The sequence below is a fragment of the Lepidochelys kempii genome, chromosome 1, assembly GCF_965140265.1.
Source record: "Lepidochelys kempii isolate rLepKem1 chromosome 1, rLepKem1.hap2, whole genome shotgun sequence".
Lineage (NCBI taxonomy): Eukaryota > Metazoa > Chordata > Testudines > Cheloniidae > Lepidochelys > Lepidochelys kempii.
Window position 1 is genome coordinate 296,348,857 of NC_133256.1, and position 20,376 is coordinate 296,369,232.

The 20,376-nt window shown below is 41.3% G+C and overlaps 1 protein-coding gene across 8 annotated transcripts in view; it reads right to left on the minus strand.

Annotated features, from left to right (window-relative positions):
* Positions 1–6,267: 6,267 nt before the first annotated feature.
* The window catches only part of PPHLN1 (periphilin 1), a 140,739-nt gene continuing 126,630 nt past the window's right edge, over positions 6,268–20,376 (minus strand). For 6 of the 8 annotated variants that reach the window (XM_073328028.1, XM_073328026.1, XM_073328025.1 and 3 more), the window contains one exon: positions 6,268–8,138. In XM_073328028.1, the coding sequence (XP_073184129.1) occupies positions 7,929–8,138 (210 nt within the window). In that variant the 3' untranslated portion in view covers positions 6,268–7,928. Of the gene's footprint in view, positions 8,139–17,725; positions 17,751–17,839; positions 17,873–20,376 lie in introns of those variants that run through there. The other 2 variants (XM_073328031.1, XM_073328030.1) reach the window with 2 other exon arrangements.

The following is a 20,376-nucleotide window of genomic DNA, read 5'->3' on the forward strand; positions in this document are numbered from 1 at the left end:
CCTACACAGAGGCACGGTGCCGGCCAGGTGGCTCTGCGCACTCCCCCTTGCAAGGGCAGCACCCTTGCAACTCCCATTGGCCACAGTTCCCGGCCAATGGGAGCTGTGGGGGAGGTGCTGGGGGGGCAGTGTGCGGAGCCCCCTGCCTGTCCCTAGGCATAGGAACCGGAGGAGGCACATGCTGCCACTTCTGGGAGCTGTGCAGAAAGCCCCTGACCCTGCTCCCCAGCGGGAGCTCAAGGGCCAGATTAAATTTCTGATGGGCTGAACGTGGCTCACAGGCCGTAGTCTGCTCACCCCTGCCCAAACAGATACTGCAGAAGTAACCTGTACTATGGTAGAATTTGATGTGGGAGTTAAATCATAGAGTATTTTTTGAAGAAACTTAGGGTATGGCTAGAGCAAAACTTTATCCCTGTGAAAATCGTACATGGGGGTTTCACCATTGAACCTTCAATTCACAGACCCTGTATGTAACTAGGAATACCATCTTCATAGAGAAATGGAGTAATGAGCATGAGGCTAATGGCTCAAACGGAGGTCCCATCAGACTGATAAGGACCACATTAATATTCCAAGATGGAGGGAGTTGTTTTAGCAAAGGAAAATATCTCAGAAGACTTTTTACAAACTTTTTAACTGAAGGATGAGGAAAAATCTGGATGATCTTGAATTGGTGGATGATGTGCAGAGATAGCAGCCAAATAAACACATTATGAACACAACAACAAACCAACCTTTTAAGGATAAATACTCAAGGATATGAGGAGTGGACTTCTCTTGTGGGAAAAGATTATGTTGGTAAACCCAGGATGAAAAACACTCCATTCTGCATTATACGTTGTCTTTGTGGACGGCAGTCTGCTCTGAATCAATATGCTCTGTACATCAACAGGACAATTCTTCTACAAGTCTGTTAGCCAGCCAGTTTCCAAGCCATGAGATGGACTCTGGATGAAATTTTGTTCCATTGTTCTAGGTAATTAAGTCTGGTAGGAAAAGTAGAGATATTGGAACTGTCACTAGAATATTTCTGATTTCTGTATTGCTTGGACCAGTGACTGAGGCTTTGTCCTTTTTGACCTTCCTTAACACACTGGAGATCAGAGGAATGGGAGAACAAGCATGAGTCCAGGGGATTAATATGGCATCTCTGAGAACCTGGTCTTTGTCCTCCCATGAAACAAAATGCTTTGCATTTCTTGATCTGTTGGGTTGCAAACAAATCTATATGGCAAGAAACCCACAGACTGAAAATGAACTGGATCAGCAAATCCTTTAAGGACCATTCGTGATTCTGAGAAAAATGCCTGCTTAGATGGTCTCCCAGCGTGTTGTTTATGCTTGGAAGGTGAACTACAGTTGGTGTATCCAGCACAACATAACACTAATTCCATGGAATTATTGCTTTCGTGCACAAGATCGTTGGCCTAGGAGGTCTAAATTGGCCACCTCAAAATGTAACTTTATGCAACGCGACATCCAATTAGAGATTCTTGCTTGACCCTCGGGTCTTGGCAATTGAAATAAATAGCCTAAGGCACTGCCAGGATGGTTTTGCTCTAGATAAGTAAATCACTGAGCTTGGAGAACATGTAAAGTATGTAAGGCAGCTTCACTCTCGGTTGAATGAGGCTTTGGGGAAAAGAAGGTGAGTGGACTGATTTAAATTAAAATCAGAGATTACTTTACCTATACTATAAAGTTGCTGTGATGGGCTCCCCACCCCAATATTGAAGTATTGGTCACTGCTGACCTTGTGGAAAGTGCTAGGAAGAACAGAACTCCCTTGCAGACCTAATGTGGATCTTTTCACCAGTTGAGGGAGTTCAAAACTTCTTGAGGTATGGTATCCGCATGTCTGTCTTGAAAACAGCGGGGTGATATACCATCCGTAAGCACCCCTGAAGACAATGAAGATCCAGTCTGTTAAACAGATCATCAGAGTACATGAACTATGTGACCTAAAACCAGAGACATATCCTTGCTGTAGTACATGGAGTGTTTTGCAGCTGATTGATCAACTCTAATATATTGCCAAACCTGGTCTGCAGCAGATATCTTGAGCCATAACTGAATCAAGTAGAGCCCCAATACATGCTATCTTTTTTTGTTGGGTTTAAATGATTTTTTCACGTTTCACACTCAGTCCCAGTCTGGAGAACAGATGTATGAGGTACTGAACACTGTTTAGCACCTGCTCTGGGGACTGTCCTCTTATCAACCTATTGTCAAGATATGGGTAAACTCAAACATTTCTTTCTGAGATGTGCCATTACCACAGCCAGACCTTTTGTGAAAGTCCTTGAAGCCATCAACAATCTAAAAGTCAGCACCCTGTAGTGGTAATGTGCATTGCCCTTTACAGAAGACAGATATTTTTCTGCTTGATGGATGGAAATATGCATCTTGTAGACTGAGAGTTGCAAATTAGTCTAGGGGATCTAGGGAAGGAAGCGTGGAGAACAGGGTTACTATTTGAAATCTGAACTCTCAGATCCAATACTAGACACCAGCCTCCCAATTTTTGGGGGACTAGACTATATCGGGAACAGATCCCTTTCTGTGATATTGGGGAGGGAACCTCCTGCATAGCACCAAGAGCCAACAGACCCTCAACATCATGTGTGAAGGCGTCTTATGAGAGAGGTCCCTGAAACGGAAGGTAGGAATGTCTTGGAATTGAACAGAATAACTTTATGAATTAGAGTACTTGTGGCACCTTAGAGACTAACAAATTTATTACAGCATAAGTTTTCGTGGGCTACAGCCCATTTCATCGGGTGCATAGTACTTATCCACTGCTGGTGACACTACTCCATCACTTCCTGGAAATAATGCAAATGGTCCCCAAAAGGGGTAAGGTAGGAAAAAAGACCCTTCGAGATTGGTTAACAGTCCTCTGTATACACATCAAACAACTTTTTAAAGCCAGTCTTAGCAGCAGACAAAGTTGATGTTGATGAAGGTCTTCCATGAATACATTGTTTCTTTTTTAAAAAAATCCATTGTTCTCTGATAAGGATGATTAAAAGGAGTAGTGACAGGCTGTTTCATGAGAGTATGCTTCTTTTTATATTTTGCAGTGTTATTGTAGCTATCTCGTTCCCAGGATATGAGAGAGACAAGGTGGGTAAGATATCTTTTATTGGACTAACTTCCAAATCTTCTCTCTTCCATCAACAGTTGGTCCAATAAAAGATCTCATCCACCTTATCTCTCTTTTTGCATTGGAAGTGTAGATGCCCAATGACATAATATAGTACGAGTGCCTTTCAGTGTAGGTAATGACTCAGTTTTAGAACTGAACTAGATGATTCCCTTCAAAAGGAAGATCTTCCCACATAGTTTGAAACATTAGTCCTTTAGTACTAATCAGAGGAGAAGGAACCAAAAAAGATTTAACTTAAAAAGGCCTGATAGTTATTACCTTATGTGGGGCAAAGTTACTGAGTATTTTGATAAAGATTTAAATTCCTCTTAAGTCTGACTGAAGTTCATCTATGAATGGTCAGTTAATAGCTAAAACCTTCCTACAAGACACCATTATGCTGCTGAAACTGTAATGAAACTGATTGGAGGCAAAAAGTACTATGCAACGTGCGTGATGGTTCTGGTCTTCTGGAGGTTCAATTTCTCTCGTGTGCTGCTGTTGCTACTGAGGACCCTGGAGAAGGATGTGTGTAGAAATATTAGAAGCCTGTTGAAAGGACTTGATACCAGTTTTCAACTTTCTTTGCAGTGGGTGGTATAGATGCTGGAGTCTACCATAAAAGCAGGGCTGGCTCTAACAAGCCCTCATTTAAAGGTGGGGCAAGCCTCTCTGGTAGAAATGGATGCAAAATGTCTAGTAACTTATGTCCTTTTTCTTGAGCAGTCTGAACACGGATCTCCAAAGCTTCTGCCATTCAGTGGACCAAGTCTCAAAATGACTTCTTATCTAATAACGATACCTGAGGAGGAGCCATAGCCTCATTCTGTGAAGAAGAGGATGGAATATGCTCTGAAATATATATCAGCAGCAAGTTTCTGAAACTATGTTCACCCAGAGACGGATGTGGAGAAGAGTCTGTATACATTGCTGTGAATACTTTTGCATAATAGGTGCATCCTGGGCTGAAGATGATCTAACCCTGGAAACCAAAGCTGAGAAATGTTTTGATTTAGGATGTGGTCATAGGGCCTGGAAGCCAAGCATTTTGTCTATATGGATAAAATTAATGAGGCCAGGCTCAGTGGTACCAATTAGGGGCTTTTGAACTAACATGCCTATATTTACCCCGTATGTCTGACTTGACTTCCAAATATATACAGGTTATAAAAAATACCCCCAAAGGGTAATCAGGTGAAACATTCCAACTATCAGAAGAGGATGAAGAATGATACTCATCCTCCTCTTTGGTGGGGGAGGGGGGAGAGAGAGACTGCTTGTGAGGGGCTATGAGAATTACTCACTGAAAGGGGCTTACCACACTAGCCCTATTTGATTGACAAATAAATGATGTTTTGCATGCCTTGCTGAGGGTGGCCAATGCATCATGGTTATTTTAATTTAAAAATTGGTTCTGTTATCTTCCCCCACCCCAACAACAAAAATACTTAGTATCTAATCACTTGTATTTACAGGTCAAGCAAATGGGGACAGTATTCCCTCTTAATATAAACAAGGCCTACGTAAACTTGTATTGGAGAAAGCGATATTCCTTTAGTTACAACTGGTGCAGACCACCTAATGCAGATAGGCTGCACTGCCACAAAGTGGAGCGTGTACCCTCATCCTAGAGGAGGCGTGGACGTTGAGTCTCCGATAGCGAATGGGATACGTGGTAGCTGCATTCTCTGAGGAAAAATAAGATTAGGCTTGGACAGCAGAGAGAAGGGGCCATATCTGTAAACTGTACACTCTCTGGTGCATTCCATTTCACTGCAGAGGCCATAGATCCATACACAGAACGAAAATAATCTGCAGTGACATGTTTAATCATTTAAATTGTAACTCAAAGTTAAAGCTGACCACCCACTGAGATTAACAGGTCAGTTCCTACCCTTTCAAACCTATTGTTTCAGGCTGTCCACACCTTCAGACAGACAGCACTGCATTTACACTGTGCGCCCATATTTTAAGGGTATATGCACATTCATGAATGCTAGTAACAAGTTTTGCTTTAACTAGCTCACCTGTTCATGTGCTATGGGGGAAGCCAGAGTAGATCTACACCTTCTCCAGGGCAGATTCCATCCACTTCCACCAATAATCTCCTTGCCCCGACACCATCTCCCAATTAGTCCCCACCCACCTGTGTCTACATGCAGATTTCTCAGTGCGGAAGACAACCCTACTGTATTTTCACTGTACAAAACTTAAAACAAGTGCGCATACTCCTGTGTATATTTATATCCATAGCAGAAGAAGCCATTTTCTTGCTTTAAATTTACTGGATTTGCGGGGACATTAATTTCTCACTTACATCAACACTGTGAATAGCTAAAGCACACAAAGGGTTTTACACATTAAGACTTGAAACAAGCACAAAACCAGGGGGAAGGGGAGGAAGCAACCTAACATTCAATGTGAAGTTCAGGTTAGCAAACTTTCTAGTAATACCCAATTCTAGAAAAAACACATTAAGTTGTACAATAGGAGCCCTTGTTGCTATCACAGATTTAATCTGATTTGAGAAACAGCTGATTTATGTAAAACAGATTTTCATAAAATAAAGCATGTGCTCACAATATTCTCCACTTTTTAGAGATTATTTGTTGCAAATTAAGCATTAGGAACATATTCCTTAATGAATACTGAAATTAAAGTACAGTAATAACGGACATTCTTGAGAAGAACAGTAAGCATTCCTCATAATTATTAGCAAGATGTATTATTATTCAACACATATTCCTAAATTTTGTTCAGTGCTTATAACCTTAAGAGTTCTAACCATGAGTACAAACTTATGTTTAACACTGATGTTGCTACGAGACTACTCGTAGCTAACAATGACAAAATTTTTCAAAGGCTGAAAACATAGTAGACATAGGTGCCAACTTTCTCCGGCGCCGGTGGGTGCTTGTGCCCCCCCAATACCCTGGCCCCACCCCAACTCCACCCTTTCCCTGCCCCACCCCCATTCCAACCTCTTCCCCGCAAAGTCCCCACCCCAACTCCACCCCCTCCCTGCCCCTATTGGACCCCTCCCCAAATCCCCGCCCTGACCCCGCCTCTTTCCCGAGCGTGCTGCGTTCCCCCTCCTCCCTCCCTGCCGTGCGAAACAGCTGTTTTGCAGTACAAGCACCGGGAGCTGGGGGAAAAAGCGGGCACGCGGCACACTTGTGGAGGAGGCGGAGCGTTGGTGAGCTGGAGCGAAGAGGAGGGGGGCAGGGAGCACCCACGGATTCGGCGCCTATGATAGTAGGTGAGGAAAGACTCAGCCATTTTTCAAAAAGTTTCAGTTTTTGTATGAATAGTGAAGTGCATTGGATAAATTCGTTATCACAGAAGAGTCAGTCTAAAGCAAAGGCACTGACACTAAAACAAACCAGACCCATAGCATGAGTCTGATGTAGACATATTTATTGAATTCCTTTACCAGAAAGGTGCAACCCAGTATGGGCAACCCATTGTGAAGAACGGTAATGGTGTGTATGAGTAGACACCAACTTCTACATACAAAATGATTACCATGCATTTGTTTACTCCCTTGTAAGTAGTCCCAATGAAGTTAATGATAGTACACATGACTATCTGCAGACTGGGGCTCACAGTATTTCTGTTCGGTGAAGCAGCCTACATGTCATAGAAGTGGTCTGTTTTAAAGTCATTAGCTCTTTTCATTTAGTTTCAAACATGTTATATAATACAGATAGATACAAGGAGCTTAACTCTGCTTCTCCTAACCTCTGTGTAGTATGTCTTAGAAATTTTGTAACTGTCTAAGGTGGAATGTTTCTAATACATCAATCTCTTTTTAAAAATGAAGATGCAGACTCTTAATTTTAAGAAGGTACCACAAACTGATCTTAATCACTTTTCAGAAATTTCACTTATGTCAGAGCTAGCACTCTGTTGCCCAGTGGACCTGCTTTTCTTCCGTCACAATTATTTTTTTCACTTTAAAAAAAACCCCTCTAGTTAGCCCTGTACTGCTCTAAGTATCAAACAGAACTGTTAACTAAGTTTGAACCACAGGGAAAATTCTGCCCTCAGTTGCACAGATGTAACGGAAAGCAGAATTCAGCCTACCAAACCAGTTTTATACTGATGATACATGAGACAAAAACAACCCAGCTTGTCTTTAGGATATTAAGTGGAGTTTGCAGGGCTAAAATTAGAAAAAAGACATCACTTCCCTTGTCAAGTGAGTAATTGTTCTGGCAGTCACTGAGTCAAACAAGGAATCCACAGATGTCATTTTTCAGAATGGACCTGAACTTTAAAACCACATGGCAAAAATAAATGATAAACGTTTATGATAACGGTCATAAACAACCTTGCAAGTTTTTCTATAGCATATATAAACAAGAGAACATCCATGTTTTTGAATATAAGCTGAGGAATGAAGAACTGCTTTGTGTTATTTTAATAAAAATACAGTGCTTACTCACACTTCTAAACATTGAAACAAAAGTATACATACATCGAACAAATCTTTTTTTCTAGGTAATTGTGTAAAGGATTTCAAAAATAGTTTATCACTTTACATCATTATTGAAACATGTATCCTTTTCAAAGGAATAAATGTCACAAAACAAATACACATTAGAAGAACACAATTAAATGACCTGGACAATGAACAATCTATAGTCAGCTACTATGAAAGAACATGGGCCTTGGATTCAAATCTCCAGAAAGTATTCCCCTTCTCCACAAAAAGCATATTTATATATTAACGGCATATACAATATGGAAAATCTAAAAGCATATTTTTTTGTTCTTAATATGCACCCTCTTTAAAGGACTCTGCTAACTCTTGATTGGCAGCATCATACTCAGCAATGAAATGTTTAAGTTCTTCAATGCATCGCTCACCTATCTCATGCAAATTTTGTCTCAGGGCAAACTGAATGGACTTTTCTAATGAAGGATCTTTATCGATCAGCATCTTCACTACCATGCCAAAGGTTTCACAGTCTTGTCTGTAAACCTAGAAGCAATACATTTGAGAAACTGATTAAATGCAAGAATATTTACATAAGCAGCAGCATCTCCCCCACCCCACATAAGGTTAAAGTAACATTACACCACCAAAAACAAGCGATGAACAATGAATGATAGATTCAACATACATTTTGTTACGCCTGTTATAAATGTTTACTCCCCTGCAGGCTTGCTGTAAGGTCACAAAGGCAAAGGTAGCTAGTTCAGTACTACTTTAACACAAAAAATAATTCTTAATGAAGGAAATTTCTGAAAAATAGAACTTGGGGAGGAAAATAATTTCTCTTGTGATACAGCAACAGCCACCTGGAATAAAATATCTGAATAAAGAGAGATGAGCAAACATTAAATACATTTAGCACTTTTGCTTATAATAAAATCTGGGTTTTACCTCGTCACCTGTGCCCATCTTATTCATTTTTATTTAAAGGTAATGATTAGTTGATCTTCTGATAACACTTTGAAGATGAAACATACTAAATATTGGAGATTTAAAATCACCCATAATGGCAAAGCCAGGTCAATTTCCTGTATAGAGCTTCAAAGGAGCTCTATAGGTTTGATGCTATTGGTAGCTCAACCCAGTACAATGTAACTTCATAAGGGAGAGCTCAGTTTAGAATTGACATCACCCAGAGGTTGCACCTCAGAGGATGCAAAGTAACTGAACCCAAGTGGGAGTGGGGGAAGGGTAAGAAAGAAGAAAATGTTACAACAATGGCTGCAAAGAGCTTAAAGTGGAAATGTGCAGGGCTTCTACATGCAGGAAAAGGGAAACTGTCTGACCACCTGAAATAACTTCTTTGATATTTTAACCCCCTTTCTGCTCCCATTCTTTTCACTTGTACTTGCAGCTTCATCTGCTGATTTTTTTTATATTTGAAATTTTATTAAGCCCCTATTATGTATTATTTGCAGTGTACCTTGGTACTTAGAACTTTGCCTAGATGCTCAGGTTGAAAAGGGACAACGATATTAATCTCATGCACCCTACCCAAACAGGAATGTGGCAGAGATTCTTCCTCTATCAAGTGGTTAACACTGGTCATTTTCACACACCACTGGCCAATTTCCTTTTATAAAAATGTACTGGGCTTTTATGTGATGAGAGCCTAGTTTTATTTCTCTGCACATTCTTTAGAAGAAAAACAAAACAAACACAAGCAATCAGAAGTTGTGATCTTTGTCCAAGGATGATCTTTTAAGGCATGAAACCACACCCGTGGTCAGATTTAGTTCTTACTGACATATATACACATTCTTCCTAAATCTGTCTATGAATTGTATACACAATTAACAAAATAAAATAATCCTATACTAGGAAGCACCCATTTTACTGACACCTGGACTACACTTAAAAGTTAGGGTGACATGGTTACAATGCTTCCAGGTGTGAAAAATTGACACCAATGAGCATCACAGTTAGGTCGACTTAACACCTGGTGTAGATGTGGTGAGGCAATGAAAGACTTCTTATGTCAGCGTAGCTACCACAACTCAAGGAGGTGGATTACTTACACTGATGGGGCAAAAAAACCCTTCTGTAGTTGTAGAAAGCGTCTACACTAGGACGCTACAGCAGCAATGTAGCTGGGCCGCTTTAGTTCCCATAGTGTAGACATGACCTAGGACAAGTCAAAATGCAGCAAGGAGGACAACGCCATAACAGCTGTGTCAGAGGTGAGAAAGAAGATCTTTGGGCATTTTGCAAGCCCAGCTGAGGTTCAGAAGTAATATCAGTGATTATAGTACTTTATATAAAGCCAGACAACACAAGAAATATTTTTGATGGTACATTTTAGAATAGGCAAAAATGAGATCACCATTTGGGACACTCTTCCTGCAAGAAATGATTCTTTACTTTTATTTTCTCAGAAGATTAACATAGACCTAAACAAAAGAAGACAATGTAGCCCAATCATTTCAAGCAAAATCTCTTTTAAAAAAAATCAGGAAAACAGTGTGCACATGATATTTTCTCAGATAAGGTATAAGTATTTTTTCAGCATACTGCTTTGGGTATTTAAGATGTTCATTGCTCTACAACAGCAGAAGAGTTTAACACTCTCACATTCAGATGATTTTCACAGCCCTAGGATTCTGGGTCTGGCTAAGAGAACTTCAAAGCAGAGCTAACTTTGGCGACTATTTCCTGACAGATTCTTTTCCAAGAAAAGAACTGTTCAGAAAAATAACCTTGTATCTGATTAACCATATGATAGACAGATGGTATTTGGCTTTGGATAACTTCTGCTTTTCAAGTGCTTTCAGGCGGCTTCTATCACCTTTACAGGAACTTTTTTTTCCCCTCCAGTCATTAGGTACTGGGGGAAAATAGCTTCAAACAATTTTTCTTAATCACACTTTTATTTATTCTGTTCTATCATGTTTGAAGTACTCAGACTGGGGATGTGTGAATGAACAGGTAAAATAACCTGGTAATTGATAGTCTTCACAAAGCCTTTTATAACATTGTAGATGTGATTATGTCAGCCAAAGAACTGATGTTAACCACACTAGTAAAGAATACAAAGACATGTTCTTCTGAAAGGCCTTTTGTACTGGACAGCACCAAAAAGAAATATGTGAAACAAAGTAGGTCTAATCTATATGTAATTGGTCTTCCAGAGAACTTCACATTACAGACTTGCAATACCATTTCATTCTAAACCTTATTTTTCCACACACCAAAAAACAAAAACAAAAACAAAAAAAAAAACCAAAAAAAAAGTTTGGACAGATTTTTGTCATGATAAGAGTCATATTTTCCTTACAAGGCTTCAAGGGAAAAAAATTAAAATGAAACATCAGAACCATTTTTATCACCACCAAGCCTGGAATCTCAGATGTTGCGTCACTGACACCATAATCAATAGGATAAATAGGCTCATAGTAGAGATGCATGCTTTTTGGGATATTTACTGTGGCAAACTATTTCAAAAACCATAAACTGTATTAGAACAAACACCAGGTTACTCTACGAACAGAAAACAGTGATGTGGGGAGGGGGTGCAGGCTGGTGCCAACAGGCTGTGAGAACAGAGAGGCACAGTTAAAGCAACTTAAACACAACATTTTGCTCTCAACGAACGGATGAAAAAAAAGAACCCAATCTATTCCTCTTTAGAAAGGTATGCAGAGACCAGACACAGATGAGTTCTGGAGCTCTGCACAGCAACAGACTGCAGTGGTGCTGGCCTGCCTCTCTGAAATTCTTGCAGAAAGACTCAGAGCTCTTTAAAAGACATGATGCTGGCCCTGAATACGAAGACTGACTCTTCAAAAATTCATCTCAGCAGAGAAGAAAGTCAGTTTCTGGGAAATGAGAAGAGAATAGGCCATGTGGAGTCTGAACAAAGGAACTTCAGAAGAGATTCCAAACATGGAAAATCACTTATGAAAAACCATTCTTTGCTGGAGGGAAAATTGGAAGCACTTGAGACCCAACTCAGAGTTAGAAATATCTATATCCTTGGAATTCTGGTTTATATTCATTCTGAGACGAGACCACTGAAAAGCTCATCCCTAAACATCTGGAAGTGAACTTTAAAAATGATTCCATATGTGGGGAAAGAAGTTATAGAATCCCTATATTCAAAAACAAGAAAGAATCATAGCAGCAGCAGCATTATACTGTTTGATATACATGTCAAGGAATCCTGAAAACAGGTAATGCCACAGGGCGATTATTTACCCAGGCCATAACATATTCTTATTCTCTGATCTGACTATATCACTGGCATAATGAAAAGAATTTGTAGTGTTTTAACAAACATATGAAGGAGGAGTGGAAACAGCTGTACAATTCCTAACAAAATTCTGGGTTATCTAGGAAGAAAGTCTTCTCTTCTCTTCTGGGACACGAATTCAAGTCCTGTTTGAAAAGATCCTTAAAGCCAACACAATCTGCACCCCATGAGTTTTCATAGACCAACTAATACGTTTAATTTTTAATTATTCTCCTCCTTTAGACAATTTAACTCCTTTTCTTATCTTACAGTAAGGTAAGAAGCCCCAACTGTGATTCCTGCCCCTCCCCGACACACACTGTGTGGTAGGCACTTTTCAAACACTTCAGCCATGTCTAGACTAGGGTTTAAAGATGTAATGTTGGAAGTTGTTAGCTAACACCTTCAGAGCTTGTCTATACACAAAAATTACACTGTTTAATCATACTGGTATTTGAAGTGATACAACCCACTAATTTGGATGCAGTTATATCAGCATAAAGGTGTTTTAATACCAGTCTAGCTATTCCCATACAGGAATGGGAATAATAACCTATACCAGTATAAGGCACCTTTATACTAGTATAACTGAGTCCACACTGGTTGTATTGATATAACTATTTTGATAAAAACTTCACAATTCCAACCAATAGCTATACCTGTATAAACTCTCTGTGTAGACCAGGTTTTAGTGTAGGCAAGACATGCTGCCTTTTAACACGTTTACGTGGTTAAGCTAAAGCCAAGCACAGAGCCTAGGCTTGACCAGCTGAGTATATGTTAAAGTATACACTGCCTTTTCCATACTAGACTTCTCAAACGTGCTACTTAGAATCTGTTAACTAACATGATCTAACATCAAACCTTTAAGTAGTATGTGATCATGCAACTAAAGAATATATCATAATGCATACACACAAGGTGGCCAAATGAAGATTATGTAGGCAAACATTATTCAGCTATTTCCCAACTTTTGAGAACTTAACTTTGTAGTTGTAATATTCTTTTACTGAAATGTTTTGGGATGTAAGGCAATACATATCGTGCCTACTCTGGCCAGTGTGTAGAAGGTGATTGGGGTATACAGGCAAGTCAAGGTTAGCATCAGAACAAGAAAAAGTTACTCTAAAAAGTTAAAAGGGAAGTAAGGAGAACATAAGGTTCTTATTCAGCCTTTTATGAAATGATAAGAAAGTAACAAGTGTCTATAAGTTTAAAGGAGAAGAATGGGCAAAGCCACTAATAACTAGAGATAGGGACTTGGCCAGAGGGTGGATACAACTCAGTGGGTACTGAAGAGCTGATAGTGGATGGAGCTGTGAACTATTATACGAGTTCAGTTTTCTAGAATCCAGTAACTTCTGGAAGGTGGGCAGGGCATCTGATAATGTGATTCTATATTAAATGTCCCAAAACTTCATTAACACAGAGTTAAGATTGCCCAGTGGTGCCTCATGCCCTTCCAGAATGTGGAGAGCAGCTCACAATCTAAACTCAGCCCACTATAGCTGACAATAGCCGCTTGGAATGGTTCTGTAAGGAGGGTGCCATAATGAGTAGCCATGAGGAAGAATGTGCCATTGGTTTGCACTGTGCTACACAGATATGAATTTCAGCATTTATCAGCATCTGCTCCAGCTGTGTCGAAGGTAGAGCAATTAGTTTGAGCAGCTTGGCAGAGCTGTTACTGTGATAAGACAAAAGGTGCCCACGTACTTTCAAGGATCAAATATGCCTCATTTCAGTGCTGAGCTCTGTAGGTTGTGTGAGCAGTGGTGCAAAGAGATCGTCTTGTCACGTGGATTTTCAGCAGTATGGTCACATATATGACAGCGGTCTCTGGAGCTTGGAGTGAGGGCTTGTCTTCATGTATAGTGCTGCAGTGCTTTAGTGAAGACGCTCCTATGCCAGTGGGAGAGCTTCTCCAATCGGTGTGGTTAATCTACCTCCCCGAGAGGCAGGCGTTATGTCAACAGGAGAAGCTCTCCCACTGACATAGTTATACCTGCCTAACCCCCGTGTAGACAGCACTATGGATTTTTCACACCCCGAAGCAACACACTTAAACAGATATAGATCTGCAATGTAGACCTAGCCTCAGTGAAAGCAATGTCACAGAAGGACTCCCCAGGGCAAGGGTGAAGGGGAAGTAACATTTAGCAAATGTGAGGTGGTCTGTGTAGACTGAGCCCTGGTCTACACTGAAAATATAGAATGATCTAGCTACATTGTTCAGGCGTATGAGAAAATTCACACCACTGAGCACCGTAGTTAAGCTAATGTAACCCATGGTACTGATGCAGCTAACTACTGTTGCTTGGGGAAGTGGAGTTCCCACATCCATGGAAAAAACCCTTCCCCATTGCTGTAGTTGCAATTCTATAGCTGTGCCACTGTAGGGCCCATAATGTAAACATGTCCTCACAGTTTAAAAGCTTGCCTCTCTCACCAACAGAAGTTGGTCCAATATAAGCTATAAGCTACTTGTTTCTCTAATATCCTGGGATCAAAACAGCTACAACTACACTGTGTACAGTATGTGTAATTGTCATGATGAGGCATCATTTCAAGAAGGCAGAGATAAGGTTATTAAGAAGGGGTGGCGTTTACCTTAATTTTGTATTTCCCGGTTTTCAGAGGTTTAAATTAGCTACTCTCCACATTCTGGAAAAACCTGGGGCACCACTAGGCAACCTTAATTCAGAGTTAAAGTGTTTGGGCATTTAATTTCCTTAGCTTAAAAAACAAACAAACAAACAAACAATCTTATCACCCCGATGTACCACAGCCCAGCTCTCTCTCTCCACTGCCTTTGGCTCCTTGGCAATGATTCCTCCAGCCACAGAATGCACTGGGTGCATGTTGGTACCTTCACTGCCTCTGCATCTCTTGTCTCTGTTTGTCTACCACAGCCTGGTTCTACCTCCTCAATCCTCCTTCCCACAGAGAGACAAGTACTGGCAGGAGACCTGTGGGCTAAGGAGCTGAGGAAAGAATGAACGATCAGTGTGGGGACCAGCCTGGACTCAGTAAGGATAATTTTTGAAGAGAGTGACAGATGTGGGGGGAAGACTTATGAGGAGAGGCTGAGGGAGCTGGAATTGTTTAGCCTGCAGAAGAGAAGAATGAGGGGGGATTTGATAGCTGCTTTCAACTACCTGAAAGGGGGTTCCAAAGAGGATGGCTCTAGACTGTTCTCAATGGTAGCAGATGACAGAACGAGGAGTAATGGTCTCAAGTTGCAGTGGGGGAGGTTTAGATTGGATATTAGGAAAAACTTTTTCACTAAGAGGGTGGTGAAACACTGGAATGCGTTACCTAGGGAGGTGGTAGAATCTCCTTCCTTAGAGGTTTTTAAGGTCAGGCTTGACAAAGCCCTGGCTGGGATAATTTAACTGGGAATTGGTCCTGCTTCGAGCAGGGGGTTGGACTAGATGACCTTCAGGGGTCCCTTCCAACCCTGATATTCTATGATTCTATGATTCTAAGAGGGGAGTACGATGAAAGGTTGATGCAGTGGTTAGGACATGGAACTTGGGAGACCTGGGTTCAGTTCCCTGCCCCACCACAAAGTACCTGCGTGATCCTGGACAAGTTCCTCAGTCACTATGTTCCCCACCTATAGAAAGTGGATAGTATTTCCCTACCTCACAGGGCTGTTGTGAGGATAAACACAATACTTTCTGCGAGGCACTCCAATACTACAATGATGGGTGGCAGATAAGTACCGATCATTCACTGACTGATGGATGAGGGGCTTTTGGAAGACAGAACTGAAGTTCCCCAACATCCCCCCTGAACAGCTTTGACCTCCTCCTTTCCACACCATTCTTCCCTGCACAGTTCTAACAGAAGCCTGCATTGCGTCAAACCTCTGATATTCTGCCCAATCACTCATTTCCTCCTTCCACTGCTCCAATTCCTCCAACAAGCCCATTGCTCGAAACACCCCGTGCCTCACTGGTTCCACCCTCCTCCTTGCCACTCCATGCCCCTAGGAAGTTTGGAGGGCCATGGGGAGGTGGAAAGGTGGCGAGCTATGAGGAGTGCAAGTACAAGCTGGAGGCAGGAAGTGGCAGGAAAGTGGAGATGCAGAGTCCCTACCTTAGTGGGTGGTGAAGGGATTCTACACATTCATCTGCAGTATGGGAGGCTCAGAGAGGTATGAAGTCTCAGCTAATGACAACACCCCATGGAGATGAATACAGCCTAAAATAATAGTGCTAAGATATGAGAACTGCTCCATTCATCTCCATGGGTGTTTTCATTCCCTCTCCCCAGTGTCGGTCTTTGTGAGCCTGTGCCACGCACCAAGCATGTCTGCTCTCAGCTGTCCACCCACAGGGGATTCCAGCTCACAAGTCAAAGGCCGTGTGTGTGTGTATACTTTCAAACCCCCCCAGACCCCCCAAGGTCAAGGACCTCCCACCTCTCCCCAATCCTGGCTCACACAGAAGTTGCAAGATACCCAGAAATCATTTCCACAAAAGTGCATACAGTATGTATCCAGTGTTGTTGTAACCATGTTGGTCCCCAGAATATGAGAGATACAAGGAGGGTCTGGTAATATTTTTTATTGGATCAATTTCTGTTGGTGAGAGAGACAAGCTTTCAAGCTACACCAAGCTCTTCTTCAGGTCTGTGAATGGTACTAAGAGTGTCTCAGCTAAATACAAAATCGAACAGATAGTTTAGCATAACTGGTTAGCACATTCTAACTTGAATGGTCCCTTTATGGGCTAACTCCTTATGTTGGTCCAATAAAAGGTATCACCTCACCCACCTAGTCTCTCATACAGTATGTGTAATTTTATTACCCTTGAGAAAATAGCCAGAGCCCCTTCTAAAGTAGCTGTACTACTCAGGGCACATTTACCAAAAGTATAAAAGGATCGATGAATGAGGTTTGTTTTTAAAAGAGTGGTATCTCCTAAAGGGGAACCCCTTCCACAAATGGTCCCAAATTTGGACCACTAACACTACTTAGCACCCCCTTCCCTACGAAGCACAGCAAATCTCAAGACTATCTGAGCATGCAGATTTTAGAGCACTTAGGACACATCTACACCGCAATTTAAGTTTAGTTGTAGTGTGGGTAGGCATACCCATGCTAGCTTTAATCTAGCTAGCACCAATGATAACAGCAGTGGACATGGTAGCATGGGCTTCAGTGCAGGTTAGCTGCCCAAGTACAAGTCCACTGGGGACTTTTGGTACATACTCAGGTGGCTAGCCCACGTGGGGTCCATGTCGCCATGCCCTCATTGGTACTGTTACTCACACTAGCTAGATTTAAGCTGGCGTGGGTATGGCTTCCTGCGCTACTGTCACACCTTAAACGTACCCTTACAGTCAACTGTTAAACCCAACGCAATGCTCAACCTTAACTATAATAGAGTGGATACTCTGCCAGAATAAAGCTGACCAGCTCATTTTATGTTTCACTGTGAGACGGACACCTAGAAAAAAAGTGACCAGATTTTCAGAGACCAGATTTTCCACAACTCTCTACAAACCAGACGGCTGGTTTTGGTATCTAACTTTAGGTACTCACATCTGAAAATGTTAACCTTTATTCACAGTCCTGACTCCTACTTTATAATTGCAAATTTAAATGCTAACAAATCAGGCAACTATTTATTCATTTACATTAAAATACAATGTTTTTAGTACCAAACAGTTTTTCAATGTGATGTTCATGTAAACACCTCAGTGATATAGAAATTCAAAATGTGTATCAAACCATCCTTCCAATCCACATTTCCGCCCCTGATCCTCCCCCAGACTTTTCACAGCCCTGCAAAACACAACATTAACCTAATTTAAATTGACCCAGATAGCTCACCTGGAATGGACTACTTAGTATATTCCTTCTTGCAAGAGAAAAAAACATAGAAATTCCCATTAGAACAGATGCCATTTAATTATCATTTCACCCACAGAAACTGTATTTTCATGTTCATGTGTAAAATATTTAATTTAGAGATCCACACTGGAAAAAGAACAAGCAATATGTTTAGAATTACCGTAATACTATATGCATGCAATTCAAATGATCAACTACATTTTGACATTGTTTTTCTACCTAAAATGAATTCCTTTTCCTGGTTCTAAAAAGCTAGATTAATAAACACACAACACTTGTGCACTATACCATCTACAAAATTTTAAATTAAACAATAACCATATACTATATTCCCTTTCTTTAATATGTACTAACAATTTTGCTTTGGATCTGTATGGTAATTTTCATACCCATTAATCAATGTGTTTATAGAGCAATTACACATTCATTGAAATGCAAACAGAGAAACAAATGATCTAACCTGCTGTATAATATCTAATTATTTAATGTTTCAGAGTAGCAGCCGTGTTACTCATATCCGCAAAAAGAAAAGGAGTACTTGTGGCACCTTAGAGACTAACAAATTTATTTGAGCATAAGTTTTCGTGAGCTACAGCTCACTTCATTGGATGCATGCAGTGGAAAATACGGTGGGGAGATTTTATATACACAGAGAACATGAAACAATGGGTGTTATCATATATACGGTAACAAGAGTGATCAGGTAAGGTGAGCTATTACCAGCAGGAGAAAAAAAAAACCTTTTATAGTGATAATCAAGGTGGGCCATTTCCAGCAGTTGACAAGAACGTGTAAGGAACAGTGTGTGTGTGTGGGGGGGGGGGAGAATAAACATGGGGAAATAGTTTTACTTTGTGTAATGACACATCCACTCCCAGTCTTTATTCAAGCCTAATTTAATGGTGTCCAGTTTGCAAATTAATTCCAATTCAGCAGTCTCTCATTGGAGTCTGTTTTTTGAAGTTTTTTTGTTGGAGAATTGCAACTTTTAGGTCTGTAATCGAGTGACCAGAGAGATTGAAGTGTTCTCCAACTGGTTTTTGAATATTATAATTCTTGACCTCTGATTTATGTCCATTTATTCTTGTATGTAGAGACTGTCCAGTTTAGCCACTGTACATGGCAGAGGGGCATTGCTGGCACACGATGGCATATATCACATTGGTAGATGTGCAGGTGAACAAGCCTCTGATAGTGTGGCTGATGTGATTAGGCCCCATGATGGTGTCCCCTGAATAGATATGTGGACACAGTTGGCAATGGGCTTTGTTGCAGGGATAGTTTCCTGGGTTAGTGTTTTTGTTGTGTGGTGTGTGGTTGCTGGTGAGTATTTGCTTCAGGTTGGGGGGCTGTCTGTAAGCAAGGACTGGCCTGTCTCCCAAGATCTGAGAGAGTGATGCGTCGTCCTTCAGGATAGGTTGTATATCCTTGATGATGCGATGGACAGGTTTTAGTTGGGGGCTGAAGGTGACGGTTAGTGGCGTTATTTTCTTTGCTGGGCCTGTCCTGTAGTAGGTGACTTCTGGGTACTCCTCTGGCTCTATCAATCTGTTTCTTCACTTCAGCAGGTGGGTACTGTAATTGTAAGAACACTTGATAGATATCTTGTAGGTGTTTGTGTCTGAGGGGTTGGAGCAAATGAGGACGTATCATAGAGCTTGGCTGTAGACAATGGATCGTGTGGTGTGGTCTGGATGAAAGCTGGAGGCATGCAGGTAAGTATAGCGGTCAGTAGGTTTCCAGTATAGAGTGGTGTTTATGTGACCATCACTTTATTAGCGATGTAGTGTCCAGGAAGTGGATCTCTTGTGTGGACTGGTCCAGGCTGAGGTTGATGGTGGGATGGAAATTGTTGAAATCATGGTGGAATTCCTCAAGGGCTTCCTTTCCATGGGTCCAGATGATGAAGATGTCATCAATGTAGCAAAAGTAGAGTAGGGGCATTAGGGGATGAGAGCTGAGGAAGTGTTGTCCTAAGTCAGCCATAAAAATGTTGGCATATTGTGGGGCCAAGCGGGTACCCAAAGCAGTGCTGCTGATTTGAAGGTACACAGTGTCCCCAAATGTGAAATAGTTATGGGTGAGGACAAAGTCCAGCCACCAGGTTTGCCATGACATTATCGGGGATACTGTTCCTGATGGCTTGTAGTCCATCTTTGCGTGAAATGTTGGTATAGAGGGCTTCTACATCCATAGTGGCCAGGATGGTGTTTTCAGAAAGATCACCAATAGATTGTAGTTTCCTCAGGAAGTCAGTGGTGTCTCGAAGATAGCTAGAAGTGCTGGTAGAGTAGGGCCTGAGGAGAAGTAGTAGCCAGACAATCCTGCTGTCAGGGTGCCAATGCTGGAGACGATGGGGCGTCCAGGATTCCCAGGTTTATGGATCTTGGGAAGCAGATAGAATAGCCCTGCTCGGAGTTCTAGGGGTGTGTCTGTGCAGATTTGTTCTTGTGCTTTTTCAGGGAATTTCTTGAGCAGATGGTGTAGTTTCTTTTGGTAACCCTCAGTGGGATCAGAGGGTAATGGAAATTCTACAAGCCATTACCCTCTGATCCCATTGCACATCATCAAGGATCTACAACCTATCCTGAAGGACGACCCATCGCTCTCTCAGATCTTGGGAGACAGGC